At 41.0% G+C, this 23,217-nt stretch overlaps 3 protein-coding genes across 4 annotated transcripts; all 3 read left to right on the plus strand.

Annotated features, from left to right (window-relative positions):
• Window positions 1-5,167: 5,167 nt before the first annotated feature.
• Window positions 5,168-23,147, plus strand: LOC148700275 (dolichol-phosphate mannose synthase subunit 3-like). 2 transcript variants are annotated; one of them, XM_088710184.2, is made up of 4 exons: window positions 5,168-5,391; window positions 21,051-21,185; window positions 21,294-21,401; window positions 22,609-23,147. In XM_088710184.2, exons 2-4 carry the CDS (start codon window positions 21,084-21,086, stop codon window positions 22,666-22,668), a joined length of 270 nt encoding a protein of 89 aa, XP_088566310.1. In that variant the 5' UTR covers window positions 5,168-5,391; window positions 21,051-21,083; the 3' UTR covers window positions 22,669-23,147. The 2 variants fall into 2 exon arrangements, with proteins under 2 accessions (XP_088566310.1, XP_088566311.1); XM_088710185.2 differs by lacking the exon at window positions 5,168-5,391 and adding an exon at window positions 19,728-20,041.
• On the plus strand, window positions 7,028-8,578 carry LOC148700276 (zinc finger BED domain-containing protein RICESLEEPER 1-like). The gene has a single exon (XM_088710182.1). It carries the CDS (start codon window positions 7,028-7,030, stop codon window positions 8,576-8,578), a length of 1,551 nt encoding a protein of 516 aa, XP_088566308.1.
• LOC148700277 (zinc finger BED domain-containing protein RICESLEEPER 2-like) lies at window positions 8,639-9,513 on the plus strand. Its single transcript, XM_088710183.2, has 3 exons — window positions 8,639-8,966; window positions 9,057-9,189; window positions 9,275-9,513. The coding sequence occupies exons 1-2, from the start codon at window positions 8,639-8,641 to the stop codon at window positions 9,140-9,142; spliced, it is 414 nt and encodes a 137-aa protein (XP_088566309.1). The 3' UTR covers window positions 9,143-9,189; window positions 9,275-9,513.
• Window positions 23,148-23,217: the final 70 nt, after the last annotated feature.

The following is a 23,217-nucleotide window of genomic DNA, read 5'->3' on the forward strand; positions in this document are numbered from 1 at the left end:
GGTTTTTTAGTCAGTAGGGATGTGACATTTCATGAGATAGCTACTCCTTTAAGGCAGCTACAGCCAAGTTCTTCTGAGAGAGATCAGGGTCAGGATCAGATAAATAGGACTGTTATGAATATTGATCAGACTATCAGATCACAGCAGCAGGCAAATGAAGATACTTTAATTCTGAATGAGCAGCAACAGCAGACAAATGTAGAGATACAGACTCAGGAGGAGGTTACCATAGAAGGTCAGGATCAGATTGATAGCATTGCCACTTGTAGACCCAGGCGTCAGATCAGAACACCACAAAGGTATGGTTTTGAGGATTCAGCTTGTGCTGGGTTAGTTTATTATGCTCTGAGCATTGCAGACACTATTGGTGATGAGCCGACCACATATCAGGAGGCTATTAGTAGTCCGCAGGCAGAACAATGGACCATGGCTATGGTTGAAGAATTACAATCTTTAGAGAAGAATCAGATTTGGAAATTAGTCAGATTACCAGAGGGCAAGAAGGCAATAGGCTGCAAATGGATCTTCAAGAATAAAGAGGGAGCCAGTCATCAGGATTTTAGATATAAGGCCAGGTTAGTAGCTAAGGGCTATTGTCAACGGGAGGGAATTGACTATAAGGAAATATTTTCTCCTGTAGTTAAACATTCTTCTATTCGTGTGTTGCTTGCCTTAGTTGTTTCTCAGAATTTAGAGCTGGAACAGCTAGATGTTAAAACAGCTTTTCTTCACGGTGATTTAGAGGAACAGATTTATATGCAACAACCACCTGGTTTTGAGGTTCCAGACAAGGAAGATCATGTATGTTTGCTCAAGAGATCATTATATGGTCTCAAGCAGTCTCCAAGACAGTGGTATCGCAAATTTGATAAGTTTATGGTCGACCATGGATACAACAGATCTCCATATGATAGTTGCGTATATCACCAGCGGTTTTCAGATGGATCCTTTTGTTACTTATTACTGTATGTGGATGATATGATGATAGCAGCCAAGGATATATCAATCATCCAAAATCTGAAAGCTGAGCTCAGTACTGCATTTGAGATGAAGGATCTTGGACCGGCAAAGAAAATACTTGGGATGGAGATCAGTCGTGACAGGCAGTTGGGTAGACTTTTTGTTACTTAGCATGGATATATTAAGAAAGTCTTGGATAGATTTGGTATGTCCACAGTCAAGCCAGTCACTACTCCTTTTGCCAGTCATTTCAAATTATCTGCCACACTCTGTTCCCAGACTGAGGATGAGGAGAGATATATGTCCAGAGTGCCATATGCAAGTGCAGTAGGTAGCATCATGTATGCAATGGTCTGCACTCGACCTGATATTTCACAGGCAATAAGCATAGTAAGCAGATACATGGATAAGCCTGGAAAGGCTCACTGGTCAGCTGTGAAATGGATACTTAGATATCTAAAAGGCACTTCCAATTTGGGATTGGTATTCTCCGTACAGAGTAATTGCACTATTACAGAATTTTCTGATTCAGATTATGCTAGTGATTTGGACAGGAGGAGGTCGTTAACCGGATATGTATTTACTCTCTCTGGTTGTGCAGTCAGTTGGAAGGCTACTTTGCAGCCTACAGTTGCTTTGTCTACTACAGAAGCAGAGTATATGGCGTTGACAGAGGCAGCAAAGGAAGCTATTTGGTTAAGAGGACTAGTACAGGATTTGGGTCTCGAGCAGGACCGTTTGGATATTAATTGTGACAGTCAAAGTGCTTTGCATCTTGCCAGAGATCAGATGTATCACGAACGTACTAAGCATATAGATGTCAGGTATCACTTCATTAGAGATTTGGTGGAGAATGGTGATGTCCGGATTCAGAAAATCTACACTGCTCATAATCCGGCTGATATGTTCACTAAACAAATCACAGCAGTCAAGTTCAGGACTTTCCTGAACTTGATTGGTGTGAGCACTTGTTAATGCCCTTCCGGGCTTGTGGTGAGGAGGAGGTTATTTTTATCAATCCATATTTGATGATAGGTACATAATTTGTCGCAAGGAGGAGGATTGTTGATTATTTTGGACTTTGCTCCAAATAGTGGCTTTGAGAGGGACCTATTTGCAAAATGACATTTCATCATATAAAAGGTACATGTTACCTGTTTCCCGTTGGGATGAAGGGCTTTGTTTTGTTTTTAGGTTGAAAGGGTTTTTCAGCCGCCGCCGCTCCCATCTTCTTCCTCTCGTGCACTCTCGGTCTCCTGGCAACATCTGACTTGGTTTCCCTTTTGTCTTCACTCGCTGGAGGCTTTCTTCCTTCTTCCCTTCTTCAACCGTGGCTTCTTCCTGTGACTTCCCTGTTTCTGTGAGCCTCTTTCTTCTTTGCTGTTCATAGTAAATGCAACAAGGGAAGGTATGGTTTTGATACTCATTTGATCTACCATTGGAGCCGTAGAAAGGTTGATTTGCATACTACACTTTTTGATCTATCATTGTGGCTGCAGAAGGGTGATCCGATCAGGTTGTTTTTTGCTTTATATTTGGTTTTATATTGCCTCATATTGTGATCATTTGGCAGTCCATATTTTGGGCTCTTATGTATCTATGCTTGTACCCTATTGGGAAGATTGATATAGTGGATTGTTCCTCCTCCCCGTGGATGTAGGCACTCGCTGCCGAACCACGTAAATTTGGTGTCTTTGTGCTTATCTTTTCATGCCTGTGATGTGTTTGATGGAATGTCTGAATGAGTCCAATTCTTAATTGGTAAGCCGGATACAGTGAGTTTGTGCCCATTAATCCCAACATAATGTAGACTGAGAGTGATGTTAGAGGATTATATACAGCTTAATTTATTTTGGTTATAGCTATGGATCTTATCCAAAGGGCAAATTAGGTTGGACATTGTTAGAAATTTTAAAATTTTAATGTCTTCAGTTATTATCTTTCGATCATATTGAGTTGAACTGGATTCATGCTTGAGTTTCAAACTATAGGTTAGGCTCCAACGTACCATCTAATCTATAGAGTGTAATTTCTAAAAAAATGATAGTAATGAATTTTATTGTTTGGTTTATCTTTTTTTTCTTTACAATGTTGTCTCTCTATTTTTAATTGCTCTTATTAATTCCGTGCTTTTTTTTGCTAGGACGGACGATTCATATAGTTTTAGTATGGATACATCCAAAACAGTTGAAAAACAGTAAATTCTGGAGCGCTTTAGGCAGTTCCTTCTCTCCAACCTGTAAGACACCCTCGGAGTGATTAATTACATTAGGCCACCCAATCCGTAGCCCTGTTGGCCTCTCTGTACATATGCTTGGTCTGGAATGCGACGTCGTCATTGAATCAGTGCTTCAAAAGGGCTTTTTCTTAAAGGCGTATAGCATTTTTACCAAAACAAGTGGCTAGTAGATTAATCATCTAATTTGAAGTTACTCTTATGCATTGCGTGGGAACCCATGCTAGCATGCATTTAGTCCCATATCAGTTGTATATTGAGAAAATCTTGGATATTTATATAGCGTCAAGATATCCAAATGCTACATTCCAATTAATATTTTGGGATGAGATCTTGGACCATTACAATGGTACTAGAGCGAACACAACTAATTATCCACGTACCCTAGGATTTCGGGTGAATTTAGATCCTTAGCCTGGTAAGGATCCCAGAGCTCAAAAAAGAAAATTATGCAAGAATATGTGGGCAAGAAATCCAAGTAATATACGCACACTCTCTCCCTCTCTCTCATAGCACAAATTTTGCAAGGTGCAACTATTACATTGAGGCTTCTCTATTGTGAAGTTAGATTTCAACCCTCAGGCCAAATTTGAACCACAACAATACCGTTATATGTTATAGACAAATATAGAAGTACAACAATCATCTTCTGAGGCTCGGCCTATTGGCCGGCTTGACTAAGCTCAGGCCTGATCCATTAACCGACCAGGAGGGTTCCGGATGAGGCCCTGCCTTTGGGCTTGTGGCCTGGTGCCAGAGTGAGGCCCGAAGGCCTGCTCCTAAGTACGGTCAGGTCATGACCCCTGTTTCACCCGCCCTGCTGAAGAGATGAAGTTATTCATTATATATCGTCTCAAAGGACAATGCTGTGAAGCTGTAACTCGGAATCACTCGAACCTTTTCGAGCGTAGGACTTCTTTTATACATATTTGTATCATGTTCTCATTTTGGCTCATCTTTTCAACCCTGATGTTTTTATGCCTGTGAGAAAGGGCTTAGGAAGTATATTTCTGGTGCGCTGCATTCCTTTAGCAGCACTAATTTTCTGGGATGTAATTGTGAGGACATGTACGGACTTGTGTTTAGTCCTATATCGGTTATTTGCCGAGGAGATTTTGGGTACTTATACAAAACTAAGGAACCCAAAATATATCTTTTAGTTTGGATAAGATCTTGGGTTGTGATAAATGGTCTCAGAATGAACTCGGCCTATTGCCTATGTAGACTAGAGGACACTGCAATATGGGTTTATGGAGGTTGACCACGAGCCGATCGTGGTGGTTGTGATTAGAGTTGAATGGATTTGAACCCTTAGCCTGACGAGAACATTATCACTTGAACAAGGGGAGAATGGCCAGTGTGCACCTGGGTGCTCGGTGGGTCCTACTTGAGGGAGACTCGACTATAGTGGTCAACTAGATTCGGAGCGAGCGTGTCAGGCTAGATCTGCACCCTCTTGTCTATGATATCTACCATCTTATGGTGGAGTTGGACTCTTTCCGAGCCATGCATGTCTTTCAGGAGGCGAATAGTGCGGCGGACTGGGTCGCCTCATTCGCAGCACACCACTCTGGAATTGTCCTATGGGGTGTTTGGAGCGAGTGCTGGAGGCACTAGCGCGTGTTTTGCTTTTTGATTATTCTAGGCAGTTTCACGGTTTGTAGTGAGTAGGGCTGGAAGTGGGCTCGGGCCGGCCCGAAGCCCATCGGGCTGGGTCGCCTACGGGCCGGGCTATGGGCTCGACCCAATGAATTTCGGGCTGGGCTCGGGCTGCAAACTTAAGCCCAATTTTATGTCGGGCCGGGCTTGGGTTTCCCATTGGCCCGGCCCGGGCCCGGACCAAGCCCGAGCCCAATGACAGCCCGAACCAAGCCCAAATTCACGGTCCGAATTGCATTTGGGACTAACCGGTTTAGGGCCCGAATTGCATAGGCGTCGCTGTTGGTGGTATTTAAACCCTCCGGCCGAGAGCCTAGGGTTTCAGAGCTCCCAGGGCTCCTGGCTAAATCCTACTCTGCCGTCTCCCTTCCCTTTGATTCTTTTCTTCTTCTCCTCCTCCTCCTCCTCCTTCTCCTCCTCCTCCTCCTCCTGAAGCGCGATTTGCAGAGGGCCAGAGCTCGTCGTCGTCGTCGACCATCGTCTTCTTCGTCTAGGGTCCGGTGGAGGCGTGGAGGCTCGTCGTCGTCGGCTCTCAGGTTAGGGTCCCTACTTGATACTTCTGATTTTGCTGTTTTCCTGGGATGGTTAGGGCCTCCGGCGTGTGCTCTTCTCTCCCGCCAACGCCTCATACTCATACACCCCCTTTCCCCCCACACCCACTCTCTCCGGCGTGTCCTCTTCTCTCCGCTTCACACCCTCGACGCTCAGCAGGACCAGAAACTCATGTTCGGCCCAGAAGGCGAACTTGGAGAGGGGGGAGGAGTGGTGCCAGCGGAAGAGGAGGCGGGCGGCGGAGGGGTGATGGTGGAAATGGTGGTTGTGGTGGGGTGGCTTCTCCATCTTGGACTTGCCCGGCGTGGAGGGAGAGCCGTCCATCATCAAATAATTACTTCCAGGCTTTCTGATTACTACTTTCAAGAAGAAGAAACTGGACAACAGAATCCTTGCTTGACTCCACCCCCTCCCCTTTTTTTATTTGTGGTTCGGCCCTTCCCTCACTCTCCTTCACGCGCCTTATTTAGTCTTCCATCCCTCTTCTTGGAGTTTCCGTTGTGTTTCTAATTAGGGATTTGGAAAGGGAGGGGATGGTTCCTTGTTCTTTGAAGAGAGGGGAGGGAAAGGTACTATTATTCATTGCTGGGTTGATCTTATTTATTCTATTGGAGATAAGCAGTCAGTTTCATTTCTATTTCCCTTTCTTGTTTTATAATTTTAATATCGAATATGCTGATTGCACATTTTAAATATCATGGCCATATGTAACTTAAAAATTAATTTTTGTACCTTAATATTTTGCCCCTTAATATTTTGTTGAGTTGTAGTGGCAAAATATTACACAGTGTAGGCTATCTGCTGATTGACCAATGCGTACATCTTTCATTTGGGGCTTCTGAAGCTGTCTATAATTTCCAGTCGGATAATTACTAATAAAAGCTTTCTTTTTGTTGATTTTGGTTGTGTCAAGTCATATTTTATCCATTTCTCATTAATAATCATTATGGAAAAGATGTCTCATGTAATCTGAAGTGTTGACTTTTTTTTTTTGGTAAATTATTATCGCATGGGTTGTGAGAGTTTTAGTAGATTTAAGTTCAAAATGACAAGGAATTGTAAGAAGTTTGACAGTTGTTCCTTGTGCCTCCTCCATTTGCAGAAACTTCTTTGCCAACATTTTGAGCTCGATAGGCGGCTCATTTAGTATGTATCAGGCTAGCACATCAATTTCTCTATTGATACTGAGACCATTTGTCGATATTGTTTTTGTCGATCTTGTTGCTCTCTTTCTGGTTTGTTATAAAAGAGTTGTGCAAATGGTACCACCACCACATTCACCAGGGAAGTCATGGAGGATTTGGACATCCTGTACCGTAATGAGCTCTACTAGCTTGTTCTTGTACTCAGAAAGTCCTTGTTATCTTTCCAACCTTAACAACCTGTAAGCCTAGGAACTATAATAGTTTCTTTTGACATAAATCTTCAACTTCTAAAAATATCTTGATAAATCTATTTGGAAGTCCTGCTGGTGACAAGGGATGATTCATTGAGATAGTAATGACATGACTATATCTCCAACTTTGTCAATAACAAGAGTTTTAAATTTTCGTACATATCTGATGCTATAGGTTAAATTTGTGATATTTATTTTGTTATTTGGGCAGATTATTTTTACTAATGTCTCATTCTAAAGTGGGTGAAAATGAGACTGTTGAAGATTTAAGGAATGAGGATGATATAAATGAAGATACTGCTGAAAATGTTTGTGACAATTCTTCTAGAAAAAGATCTTGGGTATGGAATCACTTTACCGAGGAAAAAAATTCTGAAGGGTCAATAGCTAAGTGCAAATATTGTAAAAAAGTTTTAAGTGGGAGCACTAAAGGAGGAACGAGTCATCTAAAACGCCATCTTGAAAATGTTTGCAAGAAGTATCAAAAGAATCCGACTAATCAGTTGCTCTTACTACCAAGTTCAAAAGATCCGATAAAGTGTTTCAAATTCAATCAAGAAGAGAGTAGAAAAATTCTTGCAAAATTTATCATATGTGCTGAGCTTCCATTTCGTATTGTTGAGCACACTGTTTTTCTGGATTTTATGAGATCTCTTCAGCCATTATTCAAAATTATGGGACGTAAGACTGTAAAACATGATTGTATGGCTTTGTATCAAGAAGAGAGGAAAAAATTGCATGATGTATTCAAGAACCTAAGTTCTCGAGTTAGTTTCACTACTGATATTTGGACATCAAATCAGAAAATCGGTTACATTTCTTTCACAGCACATTATATTGATTCTGACTTTACTCTGCATAAGAAGATTATTAGTTTCAAGAAACTTCCATACCCTTACACCAGCTTTGCAATTGAAGATGCTGTAAAAAAATGTCTTGTTGAATGGGAATTGGATTATAAAATATGTGCTATTACTTTGGATAATTGCAGCACAAATGATGCTGTAATGAGAAGGCTCCGAGATCACTTTTGTGCTTCAATGTTGTTTAGTGGGGAGTACAGTCATATTAGATGTTGTGCACATATATTAAATATTATGGTTCAGGATGGAATGAAAATCATTCATGAAGCTATTGAATGTATAAGAGAAATTGTTAGATATGTCTCTGCATCCCCATCTCGAATGCAAGCATTTAATGAAATTCTACAGCATATGAGACTTCCTGCTAGAAAAGGACTCACTTTGGATGTTCCTACAAGATGGAATTCTACTTATGAAATGTTGCATGATGCACTTGGTTATAAAGATGCTCTTATTAGATATGCAACTGAGCATTCATGTGTATGCCCCACCAATGATGAATGGAAAAAGGCTTCTATAATTCTTAAATTTTTAGAAGTCTTTCTTGATGCCACTAAAGTATTTTCTGGTTGTAAGTATCCCACATCCAATTTATACCTAAAAGAAGTTTGGGGAATTAGGGCTTTGTTGATGGATGAAAGTATCGATACTGATGAAACAGTGAAGCAATTAACAAATGAGATGCTAAAGAAGTTTAACAAATATTGGTCTCAGTGCAATAATTTGTTGGTAATTGCTTCTATTTTGGATCCCAGATCAAAGTTGATATTTGTAGAATTTTGTTATCAAAAGGCATTTGAGTTGGAGGAGTGCAAGAAAAAGATTGATGATATTCGTGCTTGTCTTTTTCAATTGTATAATGAGTATGTAGATGCAACAAGAATGCATCCCTCTATGAGTTCAAGTGAGTGAACATCTAATTTTGGTGGACAAGGTGATATAAGTTCAGTTTCTTCCAAAAAAAAATTTGGTATGGACTTTGCTCAATTTAGAAGTCAGAGTTCTTCAAAACGCCCTAAGAGATCCGAGTTGGATAGTTATTTGGATGATGATGTACTTCCTGATTTGGAGAATAAAGAGTTTGACATCTTGGCTTGGTGGAAGAGCAATGCAGCAGTCTATCCTATACTATCAAGAATGGCTCGAGATGTTCTAGCTATTCCAGTCTCCACTGTTTCATCTGAGTCAGCATTCAGCACTGGTGGTAGAGTTGTGGATCAGTATCGAAGCTCTTTGAGCCCTTCTACCATAGAAGCCTTAGTGTGTACCCAAGATTGGCTTCGTGAACAATATGATGAAGGTATATAAATCTTTTAAATTTATCTAATATTTTTTATTTGCTTATTGTACTTATAATTTAAACATTTATGATTGATTTGTGTGTTAACAGTTGCAAATTGCTCGAGTTCTGTAACGTTGAATGTAGATGACGACACCCTGGACTCCTGGAGTGGGCAATTTGGGAGAACTGAATGACGATACCCTCATCAGATCTAGTTCATACCTAAAGTATCAAGGATGAAGTATGTTTGTTGATGGAGTATTTTCATGTGGATCATGGTTATTTGTTGCAAAATTTTATGAGAGTTGTATGTTTTTGAACTGCAGGCTTGAAGCTGACTTCAGGGGGTTTCTCTATTACATGGATATGATGAATATATTATTGTGCAGGGAACAACGACTTCAGGCCGATGATTTTTTTTATCCTCCTGTTTTTGATGGAATCCTTTTGTTTGGTTTCAGTTGTATCTTGCAGTTGGTTGCATGGAATGAATTTTTTTGCAAGTTATCTTCAAACCATCAGATGCTATTTTGTTAATGATCTGTCTGATTGCCTACTTGGTCCATCTTATATTTGATTTAAGTTGAATAGGTTGTTTGCTTGTCGATATTTTTGCTTGTATGTTTACAAGAGCAGCATATGGAACCACTCAGGGGAATGGCATTATAAAGCTGAATTTTGATCCGTATTCTGACTGGTAGTGAGATATATTGTGATCTCTATCTCAATATCATTGAAAACTCCTTTCAATGGGTTGGAACGATTCCAACTCAACTCATTAGGGTTTATCGATCATCGAGATAATCCCTATGAGTCCCACCATCCACCAGTGACACCTAGTAGCATGTAGTGGCTACCCAGCAGAATGGAATGATGAACCTCTAGGTGCAGTTAACGTGTGATACAGTCCTACTATCGTGGATCCCTACAGGACGGAGGTCATGGATAACTCGTCAAACCCCATCGTCTGTCATATGTCAAGATTTATTCGACTTGAGTTCGATAGTGGAAAACTCTTTTTCCACTTTATATTACTGCCCTGGCCAAGGTCTTAGAACTCAGTCTAATAAATCACATAGGATCACTCCTCTTCTATCAAGGTCGATAGATTCCTTATAGGTGCATACCCTACTCCTACAGTGAACCTACTGCAGCCAATCTACACTGCATGGACCCATATGGCTAGAGACCATGTATGTGTGTAGTCAAACTACAATAACCTCACTGTGAGTAGCCGAAGCACCGCAGGTCAAAGGACCAGTCACACTACTGCAACATCAAGCAAGTCACTGACGAGTGGATAGACATCCAAGTGACTTCTTGTCTTGGTCACGCTCAGTACCCTTGTTCTCTAACAAGCACCTGCACTATCACTTCAGTGTCCCCACACTGTGGACTCCAGCCTCGTCCATCCAGAAGCAAAGTGATGTGTGCACTGATCGGATCGATCACCGTCCTCGTAATGATCCATTGATCAGGAGCATTTTAGAAATTAATCATCAATGATACATGGCTCAAATTCTCAACTCTTGAGAATATGTATCATCATCTTATTAATTCCTTGGACGATTCATAGACACATAAACAATATGAATGAAAAGATGCCTTTTATTTATTCAATAATAAATAGTCAAGTACAAAATTATGTCCCTAGAATTAATAATGTGTCAGCCAGATTGGCTTCTAGGGCATACATCTAACAATCTCCCACTTGCACTAAAGCCAATCAGTCATATATCTAAGCCCCATCTTCTCAAGGTGGGCTTCAGTCTTTTGCTGATTTAGCTGCTTAGTGAACGGGTCTGCCACGTTATCCGCGGAGTCTACTCTCTGCACCTCTACATATTTCTTCTCAACATAGTCGCGTATGAGATGGAAGCGCCGCTCTATATGCTTAGACTTCTGATGAGACCTTGGCTCCTTAGCAAGGGCTATGGCGCCATTATTATCGCAGTAGAGTGTTATGGCATCTGATGTCATCACGTCCAACTCTGCAATGAATTTCTTGAACCAGAAGCCTTCCTTAGCAGCTTCAGAGGCGGCGATGTATTCGGCTTCCATAGTAGAATCAACAATGATCGGTTGTTTAGAACTCTTCCAATTTACCGCACCACCATTGCACAAGAACACATATCCAGATGTTGACTTCCTGTCATCGACATCAGTCATGAAGTCTGAATCTGTGTACCCTTCTACCTTTAACTCTGATGATCCTCCAAAAACCAAGAATAAATCTTTAGTTCTTCTCAAGTACTTAAGAATATTCTTCACAGCTGTCCAGTGTTCTTCACCTGGATTCGACTGATATCTGCTTGTGACACTCACAGCAAGAGCTATATCAGGTCGTGTACATAGCATGGCATACATGAGGCTTCCTATTGCTGATGCATAGGGAATCTTGCTCATGCGTTGAATCTCTTCAGATGTGTTGGGGCACATTTTTTTGGAGAGATGTATTCCATGCCTTAGGGGTAAGAAACCCCTCTTGGAGTTTTCCATGCTGAACCTCTTCAGCACCTCCTCTATGTACATTTTCTGTGACAGGCCAAGCATCCTTTTAGATCTATCTCTATAGACCTTTATTCCCAAAATATAGGATGCTTCCCCAAGGTCTTTCATGGAGAATTCTTTTGACAACCAGACCTTGACCGAGGTTAGCATGGGAATATCATTCCCAATCAGGAGTATGTCATCTACGTACAGTACGAGAAACACGACAGCACTCCCACTAACCTTTTTATAAACACACGGTTCCTCTTCATTTTTGATGAAATCAAATGTTTTGATTGCATCATCGAAACGAGTGTTCCAACTCCGAGATGCTTGCTTTAGTCCATATATGGACCTTTGCAGCTTGCAGACCTTGTGATCTCCATCACTGGAAGTGAAACCCAAAGGCTGTTCCATATAGATATCTTCATTAAGATATCCATTCAGGAAAGCAGTTTTCACATCCATCTGCCAGATTTCATAATCATGAAATGCTGCAATGGCAAGCAATGTTCGGATGGATTTTAGCATGGCTACAGGTGAAAAGGTCTCCTGATAGTCAATGCCTTCGCGCTGACTATACCCTTTCGCCACAAGCCTTGCCTTGTAGGTCTCTACCTTTCCATCCGAACCTATCTTCCTTTTGTAGATCCATTTGCATCCAATAGGTACAATACCTTCTGGTGGGTCTACTAAGGTCCAGACTTGGTTGGAACGCATGGAGTCTAACTCTGACTTCATTGCTTCCAGCCATTTCTCGGAATCGATATCAGATATCGCCTCGTTGAGGTTTTGGGATCCTGTATGTGATCCCTATCTCCCACTAGGAACATTTCCTCGGTATCCTCTTCTAGTATACCTAAGTATCTATCGGGAGGATGGGAGATCCTACTAGATCTACGAGGTGGTCGAGGGACATCGTGTACTGGCTCTTTATGAATGGGTTCAATAGGATCCATGACTCGTTGCTTTTCAGAGACTTTCTCTTCAAGCTCAATTTTCCTCCCACTGCCTCTATCAAGGATAAACTGGTTTTCCAAGAAGATGGCATGACGGCTCACAAACACATTGTGATCCTCTGAGACGTAAAAATTGTATCCTAATGACTCTTTAGGATATCCTATAAAACGAGCACTTATGGTCCTAGCCTCTAACTTGTTTGCCTGTAGTCTCTTGACGTGGGCCGGACAGCCCCAAATCTTGAGATGACCCAGACTTGGTTTCTTACCATGCCATATCTCATACGGTGTGGTAGGAACGGATTTAGAGGGAACTCTATTCAGTAAATAAATCGCTGTGAGTAAGGCATCTCCCCAAAGGAACATAGGTAAATCAGTGAAGCTCATCATGGACCTGACCATATCCAATAGGATCCGATTCCTCCTCTCTGACACCCCGTTGAGTTGAGGTGTACCCGGAGGTGTCCATTGTGAGACTATGCCGTTTTCTTTGAGATAGTCCCGGAATTCCCCACTAAGGTATTCTCCTCCTCGATCTGATCGAAGAGCCTTAAGAGGTTTTCCAGTTTGTTTTTCTACTTCATTCTTGAACTCTTTGAACTTTTCAAAAGATTCAGACTTGTGTCTCATAAGATACACATACCCATACCGTGAATAATCATCGGTAAAGGTAATGAAGTAAGAATAACGTCCCCTGGCTAGCACATCGAATGGGCCACATACATCTGTATGTACTAGGGTAAGTATTTCAGTGGTCCTCTCCCCATGTCCTACAAAGGGCAGTCTAGCCATTTTTTCTTGAAGACAGGACTCGCAAACTGGATATGACTCGGAAGTCAATGAGCCTAAAAGCCCATCTTTATCCATTTTGTTCATTCTGTCTTCTCCAATATGGCCAAGCCTGAGGTGCCACAAATATTTTTGGTTTATCTCATCTCTGGATCTTTTGGATCCTTTGGCACTCACTTCTTGCTCGGTTACATTCACAGATACATCCATATGTAAATGATAGAGACTGTCAATCATGAAACCACGTGCGACTATTTTATTTCTTAAATAAATAGAACAACAGTCTTTGTCAAATGTAAAAATATGACCTTTCTGTGCTAGACATGAAACAGAAATCAAATTTCTGCTAGCAACAGGTACATAATAGCAGTCTCTAAGTATTAAACTAAATCCAGACGGTAGTCGCAGATGGTAGGTGCCCACAGCCACAGCAGCAACTTTTGCCCCGTTGCCAACCCGAAGGATTACCGCACCTTCCGCCAGCCTTCTACTTTCCTTTAGACCCTGCATGGTAGTGCACAAATGAGCACTAGAACCAGAATCTATAACTCAACTAGAAGTAGAAGAAACCGTTAGATTAGTTTCAATTATGAGCAAGTCTATACCTTCTGAAGGTGTGTCACCTTTCTTGTTCTTCAGGCTCTCGAGGTATGAAGGACAGTTCCTCTTCCAGTGGCCTTCGACATTGCAGTGGAAACATTTTCCTTTGTCGTTAGCCTTTTTCTTTTGAACTTCCTTCTTTGGCTTCTTGTCTTTCTTCTGCTTCTTAGCAGGCTTCTTTTTCTTCCAAGTAGACTTTCTCTTGGAACCAGAAGTCAACTCAGCAGCAAGGACATTGCCCCTTGAACCTTTCAAGGCTCCCTCAGCAGTTACCAACATGTTTATGAGTTCAGTCTTAGTGCATTCAATCTTATTCATGTGGTAGTTTACTATAAACTGACCAAATGAATCAGGAAGGGATTGAAGGATCAGATCTACTTGCAATTCCTTGTGCATGTCCATACCGAGCTTCTCAAGCTCCTCTAGGTCCTTGATCATGGTCAGACTGTGATCATGGACAGACTGCCCTTCGCGCATCTTCGCTTTGAAAAGCCTCTTGGACACTTCAAAACGAGCTGTGCGACTCTGCTCACCATACAACTCTTGCAGGTGTGCCAGTATGTCCCTAGCAGTCTTCATACTTTCATGCTGGCATTGGAGTTCATTAGACATGGATGCCATCATATAGCATTTTACTCTAATGTCATCATCCAACCACCTTTTATGCAACTCACGCTGAACATCAGTAGGACGTGCTGGTAGTGTGGGGATATCTGAATTGAGTATGTAGCCTATTTTCTCACAGTCCAAAACAATTTTGAGATTTCTAAGCCAGTCTTTGTAATTGGTTCCGGTCAGTCGGTTGGTCTCAAGAATACGGGTCAGAGGGTTTGAAGCCGACATTGTATCTGCAGAGAGTAAAGATTCTAGTTAGACTTTTGTACTTGATCCTAATCTGTTCTAAGGTCTTTTAGAACAAATGTAACTCCCACTATTTTCTCGAATTCCTCACACTCCCCTGGTAGGGAAACGGAAATCCTACGCGACTAGGGTTTCTAGTGGGTACTGCGGTCCCACCAATTTACATGCCACCTCACCTAATAGTTATTGGTGACACATAGATGGATGAGTGTACAACTCTTGTACAATGCTTCTCAAGCATGTTGCAGTGTAACTTGGTCTCTAAGCCATGAAGACCTCACCTAACAGTTATTGGTCCCATTTCTTAGTTAAGTCAGACCCACCGTATAACCGTAGGAATAAAGTCGTCATTGGGTCCTCACCTAACAGTTATTGGTGCCCAACCCCACCTTTACCCTACAACATCTCATGTCTATAGAGAGGTCCAGCCCCCCGATGCAACTTGACCACTGTGTCTAGCCGAGACAAATCAACATCAGAAAGGCCTTAGCAGCTCTACTACAGTGGAAGACCTATTGACTTAATATTGGTTAATCAGGTCTTAGTGTTTGCAACTTGAGCCCTTCATAAGAGGTAATCGAACGATTGGCCAGGTAAGCAGGTGGGAGGCTCCCTTTACTCAGAGAGTAAGGTCCTAATTAAGTAACCACCTTTCATGCTTTCCTAGACACCAATCAGATCAATTAATCTAATATGACTTGCTCATGTCGGTTCACTCTCGACTTGATTGAGGAGGTTTTGATTTAGGTCTCAATTGGGTTTGCTACATCACATGTAAACCTATCTACCCGACTCGCATTCACATCACATGCAAACGGCACATCACAGGCAGTTATAATCGCAGCATCAAATTAAAGCTAAATTTTAACTAGGTGATGATCATGGATTCTAATTAGGTCATATTACAAGCACATGCACATCAATCGATCAAGTGGTCTTCAACTCTTGAATTGGTTCCAAGCCTCCTTGATTCGATCCTTGATCAACTCTTGATCCCATCGCCATCAACCGCTTAGATCACCTTTCATCTCATGCCTTTGCTTCAACTTGATCGTTGATGTACATCACATTACAGAAATACAACCAGATGTAAAATAAAAATAAAAATAATTTACATCTCCTTTTAGGAGGCACGCAGGCCTCTCAAAACATCAAATAAGATGCATGCAAGCATCTGAAAAATTACATGACATCGCAGATCACATCGCAGGTTATTACATTTGATACCAAAAGGGTTTGAATCCTATGATCATCACCGTATGCAACAATTATAATTTTCAGATTTGAAAACTAACTGATTATATCATGACATAGGTCGCTGATCATTCTAATCATGATTCTAAACTTTGTAATCCCATTAACAATGTAATTAGAATCATCTTTTTATCACATAAAAATCAGCATGCAAAAATCAGCACCCCTGAAAAATCTGCATGCAGAATTTTTCAGCATGCATGATCTTTTAATTTTCAGATCTAATATGCCTTTAAATATTTAATTCTTACCTTAATCTACGAAGCCTAGGCTCTGATACCACTGTTGGGAACCCGCCCATGCCGCTGATATTTCAAAAATTAAATCAGATGGCAGCGGAAGAGGCATGTGCGGGATCGACGTTCATCGCATGAACGTTGTTTCGAGACCTTTCGTAATTAGGTAAGAATTAAAACTTTTAAAACTAATAGGAAGATCAAATCTTCACCTTGCGCGGGTAGATGATCACCGCAAATCTGAATTCGTGGTTTTGGAAGAGGGTTCGCTTGAAGCCGTTCAAACGTCCGGCCTCTACGGGTATCCACACGAAGTAGTGGACCGATCAATGTTTCCTTGTCTCCCCGGGGTGCTAGCTCCCTTGCAGAGACTTCCTTTGATGGCTGATCTCCTCTCTTTCTTTCAACTCTTGAAAGTGCTTGAGAGGAGGAAGAAGAAGGAGGGATGATGAAGAAGAACAAGAACCCTTAGCAGCCTTCTCTTCCTTGCTTGCGTTGGAGCCCAAAACAAGAGAAGGATGAGCCGGCAATGCCTTTTCTCTCTTCTTGCTGCTGGCGGCTGAAAACACCAAGGAAAGGAGAGGGCCACGGCTTGGAGGAAAAGAGGTTTCAATATCCTAGGGCGCCGGCCTCATGGTCTCTCTTATAGCCATCAAGGGCTCCTCCAAAGTAGGAGCCCTAGATGAATTTCCAAAGAGAGAAGGGGGGCGCCGGCCCCTCTCTTCATGCCGCACACAAGGAGAGGAGGGGCGTGATCCCTCCTTCTTGTGATGCCCTAATCCTCTTCCAAAGAGGATTGGGTGCCTCTCTTATGGTTTAATCCCAATCCAATTAGGATTAGCCAATTGGGTTCAATCTATGCTAGTCCTAATCCAATTAGGACTTGAATGAACCATGACTCAATTGAACTCTTCAATCCTAATCCAATTTGGAGTCATGTTGATTCATTAGATTATTAATTAATTTAGACTTAAGGAATCCTAATCCAATTAGGATTTGTTTAATTTTAGTCCTAATCCAATTAGGACTCTATTTGAATTCGAAGTCCTAATCCAATTAGGATTTCTAGGAATCCTACTCCAAGTAGGAATCCAATTTTAATTCAAAATTTCTAATCTCATTAGGATTGTAGGAATCCTATTCCAAGTAGGAATCCCAGTCCTACTCCAACTAGGATTTCCAGTCCTAATCCAATTAGGATTCTAGGAATCCTACCCGAAGTAGGACTCTTGTTTCAAGTCCAATTAATTAATTTCCTTGGTTCCTTCTTATCAATCAAATTGATTACTTGTGATTCTTAATCACGATTTCAACCATCGGATCGGTCAATACTTCTAGTGTGTGTGACCCCATAGGTTCTATTCTGATTGGTAGTGAGATATATTGTGATATCTATCTCAATATCATTGAAAACTCCTTTCAATGGGTTGGAACGATTCCAACTCAACTCATTAGGGTTTATCGATCATCGAGATAATCCCTATGAGTCCCACCATCCACCAGTGACACCTAGCAGCATGTAGTGGCTACCCAGCAGAATGGAATGATGAACCTCTAGGTGCAGTTAACGTGTGATACAGTCCTACTATCGTGGATCCCGCCCATGCCGCTGATATTTCAAAAATTAAATCAGATGGCAGCGGAAGAGGCATGTGCGGGATCGACGTTCATCGCATGGGCGGGATCCACGATAGTAGGACTGTATCACACGTTAACTGCACCTAGAGGTTCATCATTCCATTCTGCTGATTAAGAGTTGCTTCAAAGATCAAGCAAGAGGAATCGGTGGCCTATGATATAGAGTTTTTTTTTTTTTTTGTTTAGAAAAAACATTACGCGAGTTTCGACCAATTAGCCCAACCATACAAAAGAATTAATTCAATACTTAAGTCTTCACTTACTAATTGGATCTTTTCTTATATTTTGGTCCACGCAACACTTCATTATTGTCTTTATTGTTTGAAGCACACATTGTTTGCTGATTAAAAACCCAAACTTTCAAGAAGTGCGTTAATGATTATAAAACTTTTCCTTCTAATTTTCTTTCTTCTACTGCAAGAAAGGAACACTGGAAACAATCAAAATTCCAGTTTCTCATTCTGAAATCTTCCTCCAAATTTCCGAGAATAAGAGATCACAAAAATTTACAGACTGTCACTTAAAATTCAGAGATCAATCGGAAACACGAAGAGGAATCGGTCATCCAAATCCAAAAAAATGACATTTTTATATAAAATCTGCTAAAATACTACTATACCTTTATCCCGGGGCGGAGGCGACGACGGATCACAAAAGGAACAAAGGCAAGGACCGGGACCCTGGATTTGTGGAGCAAAACCCTAATCCTAATCAACCATTCCAAGAGACAGAGCAATCAAGCGAGATGAATCGATTGAAGAAAAGGGATTCGATCAGGTCGTGAGAGACGCGAAGGGAGAGAAGAAGGGGAAAAAAATAAAAATAAAATGCACGGCCCCACCACGTTCATCGTGACGTGGAAGACATCCATTGGTATTTTACCATCTTTCGCTGTACGTGCTGGCACAGCGGAGCGGTAGTTGGGCCCTCGAGTTCGTCCAATTCCTTTTTTTTTTCCCTCTCCGGTGCTCCTCTTGGGCCATCTCTTCACATCTCCCTCTTCTGATTTCAAGCAAGATTTCTCTTTTGATGGTTAGAGATAGCTTCCTTGTTTTATTGTATATTTGCGTCTGTCTTCAGTTTGTTTCTTAATGATAGAAAACTTCCGAGTTTTATTTTGATCGAAGGGAGATGATTTTTTTTTTTTTTTTTTGGATACAACGTCTCTCACACACGACAGGTATAAGTGTAGCCAACAAAATTAGAAAAAAAGAGATAGCACAAAGAAGAACGAGCAGTGTCACGACCCCCGCCCCGTTCCCGGCGGGCCGCCGCGACGGTCCTAGGGTGCGGGTAGGCATAAGGCCACCAGCCACCACGTAGAACCCTACTACTAGGGCTGGAAGTGGGCCGGGCCGGGTCGGGCCAAACCCCTACCCAAGCCCGGCCCGAATTTTTTTTTCGGACTTCGGGCCGGGCCGGGCTCGGGGGCTCGGGCCTTGTTCCTTAAAAATTTTTCGGGCCCCGGCCCGGCCCGAAGTCCGAAAAAAAAATTCGGGCCGGGCTTGGGTAGGGGTTTGGCCCGACCCGGCCCGGCCCACTTCCAGCCCTAGTAGTAGGGTTCTACGTGGTGGCTGGTGGCCTTATGCCTACCCGCACCCTAGGACCGTCGCGGCGGCCCGCCGGGAACGGGGCGGGGGTCGTGACACTGCTCGTTCTTCTTTGTGCTATCTCTTTTTTTCTAATTTTGTTGGCTACACTTATACCTGTCGTGTGTGAGAGACGTTGTTGTATCCAAAAAAAAAAAAATCATCTCCCTTCGATCAAAATAAAACTCGGAAGTTTTCTATCATTAAGAAACAAACTGAAGACAGACGCAAATATACAATAAAACAAGGAAGCTATGTCTAACCATCAAAAGAGAAATCTTGCTTGAAATCAGAAGAGGGAGATGTGAAGAGATGGCCCAAGAGGAGCACCGGAGAGGGGAAAAAAAAAAGGAATTGGACGAACTCGAGGGCCCAACTACCGCTCCGCTGTGCCAGCACGTACAGCGAAAGATGGTAAAATACCAATGGATGTCTTCCACGTCACGATGAACGTGGTGGGGCCGTGCATTTTATTTTTATTTTTTTCCCCTTCTTCTCTCCCTTCGCGTCTCTCACGACCTGATCGAATCCCTTTTCTTCAATCGATTCATCTCGCTTGATTGCTCTGTCTCTTGGAATGGTTGATTAGGGTTAGGGTTTTGCTCCACAAATCCAGGGTCCCGGTCCTTGCCTTTGTTCCTTTTGTGATCCGTCGTCGCCTCCGCCCCGGGATAAAGGTATAGTAGTATTTTAGCAGATTTTATATAAAAATGTCATTTTTTTGGATTTGGATGACCGATTCCTCTTCGTGTTTCCGATTGATCTCTGAATTTTAAGTGACAGTCTGTAAATTTTTGTGATCTCTTATTCTCGGAAATTTGGAGGAAGATTTCAGAATGAGAAACTGGAATTTTGATTGTTTCCAGTGTTCCTTTCTTGCAGTAGAAGAAAGAAAATTAGAAGGAAAAGTTTTATAATCATTAACGCACTTCTTGAAAGTTTGGGTTTTTAATCAGCAAACAATGTGTGCTTCAAACAATAAAGACAATAATGAAGTGTTGCGTGGACCAAAATATAAGAAAAGATCCAATTAGTAAGTGAAGACTTAAGTATTGAATTAATTCTTTTGTATGGTTGGGCTAATTGGTCGAAACTCGCGTAATGTTTTTTCTAAACAAAAAAAAAAAAAACTCTATATCATAGGCCACCGATTCCTCTTGCTTGATCTTTGAAGCAACTCTTAGCCCCTTGCCAAGGCCTCAGTCATCATTGTATATTTGAATCCATTGTGTAGATCAGAAGGCCCAAGTTAAAATTGCTTTATGACTCACTCCAAATTAAATCTCAGTTCTGTCACCGAAGAAAAAGAAAGCAAGGAAAGAAAAAACATTGTAGAAATTTGAAATTATAATCCTCGTGTATTAATCCCTTCAAACACTAATTAAGTTATCCGATCTTTTAAATCTAAAATCTTCACTAGTATAATCAACCCTCTGTCCTGCCAATGCACCAAATTGAGATATGACTCAAACAAAAATGAACATCTGGCGATGATAAAGAAAAATAATTGTTTAAGCAAATTGTGATTAGGAAAAAAAATATTTGGGTAGGTTATGACTGTAATCACGAAACTTTTGCAGTAATGATTGGTCGGCAGTAGTGAAATTCATTTTTCCTTGATATCTCTGATTAAAAATCTTTTTCGCTTTATGTTTATTGACTTCATCATTTTAACTTCTACAATAGGTAATAGCTTCGAAGCAACTGACTTGTGAAAGAATGAAGCATGTTTTAAAGATTATGGCATTGCTAGTGGCTATCTCTGCATTTTGGATAGGCCTGCTGGAAACATCAGTTGTCCCACGCAGCTATACTTGGCTGGTCAGTTTCAAATAATTTTTTCTTAAATTATGTGTTATAAGGTAGTCTTTTATCTACCTTTTCTTTTCTTTAAGTAAATCTGCCTTACATGTTACCATTTTCTTCCAGCTTCCAATCTACTTAATTGTTTCGCTAGGATGCTATGGTCTTCTCATGGTTGGAGTTGGTTTAATGCTCTTTCCAACATGTCCTCAAGAAACTGTACTGCTGCAAAAGGTTCTTTGGTTCATAACTTGTCTCAGCTCATATTTCGTCCTATTTTCCTAATTCTGCATATAATACTTTTGTAGATTAGTTTGTTGAGGCCCCCCACCCACCCAACACATCCACACACACAAAAAAAAAAGAAGAAGAAGAAAAAAAGACTAATTGAATATGCTGATCTACTGGGAAAGGAGATAAAAGGGGGCCCTTCCTCAAAGTTTCAGAGGATTATTTTCATTTGTAGCATCCTTGTCATTATTTATGTGTTTCGGTGGTTCAATAATCTTTTCATTGAATGTTATTTGTTTTAAGGGTTGATCTATGTTCTAATATAGTTGGAACGGTATATTTTGTACTTTCATTATTAATGCCCTCCTTAGGGCAAGCAATCAGGCTTATTCTTATAAATGCTGTGTCTTGTGACAAGTTTTATACCCTTTATCTTTTCCTGTAGAATGTGCATGGGTAGTTAAGGCATTGGATGTGTAGCCCATTAGCAGAAATAATGAGCATATGCAGTTAATGATCATCCTAAATAACTTCAGAAAGCTCAAAATTTGGCCTAATCAAAATTTATGCACTTTTTTTTTTCAAGCAAACTTACATTGACAATAGACTTGCTGATCCTCTCATAGAGTCTGAATTAGGCACATAGACCTTGGGACACAAGACCTGCTGCATGTCATGTACAATTTTAACGAACAAGTTATGCATTATAGTTAAATCCCTAACCAGGGATGAAAACTTTAATGTAGCTTTGCGGTCTTCTTCTCAACCATAGCTGGAATCATGAAATTGGATGAGCAATATGGATGCAAGGCTTGTCAGTCCATTGATGCTTTGATTACCTTTAAGTCACTCTCCTTACAAAGGATATTCTACCACCATGAATCCAATCTTTCTTGCACTTTCTCTTCCATCTTCACATGCATTGAGAGATCCACAAGTGCCTGATGGAAGACTGACAAATAAATCCTCATCCATATTAGGAAAATAAGCTACTTACAGTCTTACAGAATATGGTTAATCAAACCTTGTCACTTCTGTTGATGTTAGTTTACAAGCTGATTGTAAAATATTCTCAAAATTTGATGAATTTTGCTCTGACATCACACATGCATGTGCATATGTTTTATTTTGTATTGTAGGAATGCAGGGTGATTCCTCATATTACCAGTGTTATCACACATTCTGATGCAAACTTATCTTTGTCATGCAGGATATTGCAGAGGCCAAGGAATTCTTGAAGAATAAGGGGGTTGATGTGGGCTCTGATTAAAGTTGTTTGGACCTTCCAGCAGCTGGCTTGGTGCCTTAATTTCTTTGCTGACGTTTCTTTGCCTATCAGAATATATGGAACATTTAAAAGAACATGGAATTCATGAAGCAGGCAGCTCCTAGATGGACATTTTTCCCCTTCTCCATTAACAATGCATATAGTTTGCAATTGGCTTTCAATCATAGATGCTTCTAATTTATCTTCATAACTTATTTCTCTAGCCATTTCTTCAACTATGTATTGCTTGCAAGCTATTAAGGTGAAATGCAAGCCCTGCTATACCCCTTATGTTGTATGCTCCATTGGAGCCATTTTTGACTGTAAAATTTAGGAGTTTAGCAGGCAGACTTGCCTAACGATTTTGCTGTAGTTGAAGAGGGCTGATTGGAAAAACTTGATCAAGTGGAGACATACACAGTTAATGTAGCCTCTCTGGGTTCAAGATGCTTAGTTTGCAAGGCTTGTGATTCACATGTTCATTGGGTATTATTTCATTCATTCTACAGACATCATATAAACTGAATTTTGTTTTTGTATTCAAATTTACTA

This window comes from Phoenix dactylifera, chromosome 13 (assembly GCF_051530095.1).
Source record: "Phoenix dactylifera cultivar Ajwa chromosome 13, Ajwa_hap1_PhDact_Kaust_v1.1, whole genome shotgun sequence".
Lineage (NCBI taxonomy): Eukaryota > Viridiplantae > Streptophyta > Magnoliopsida > Arecales > Arecaceae > Phoenix > Phoenix dactylifera.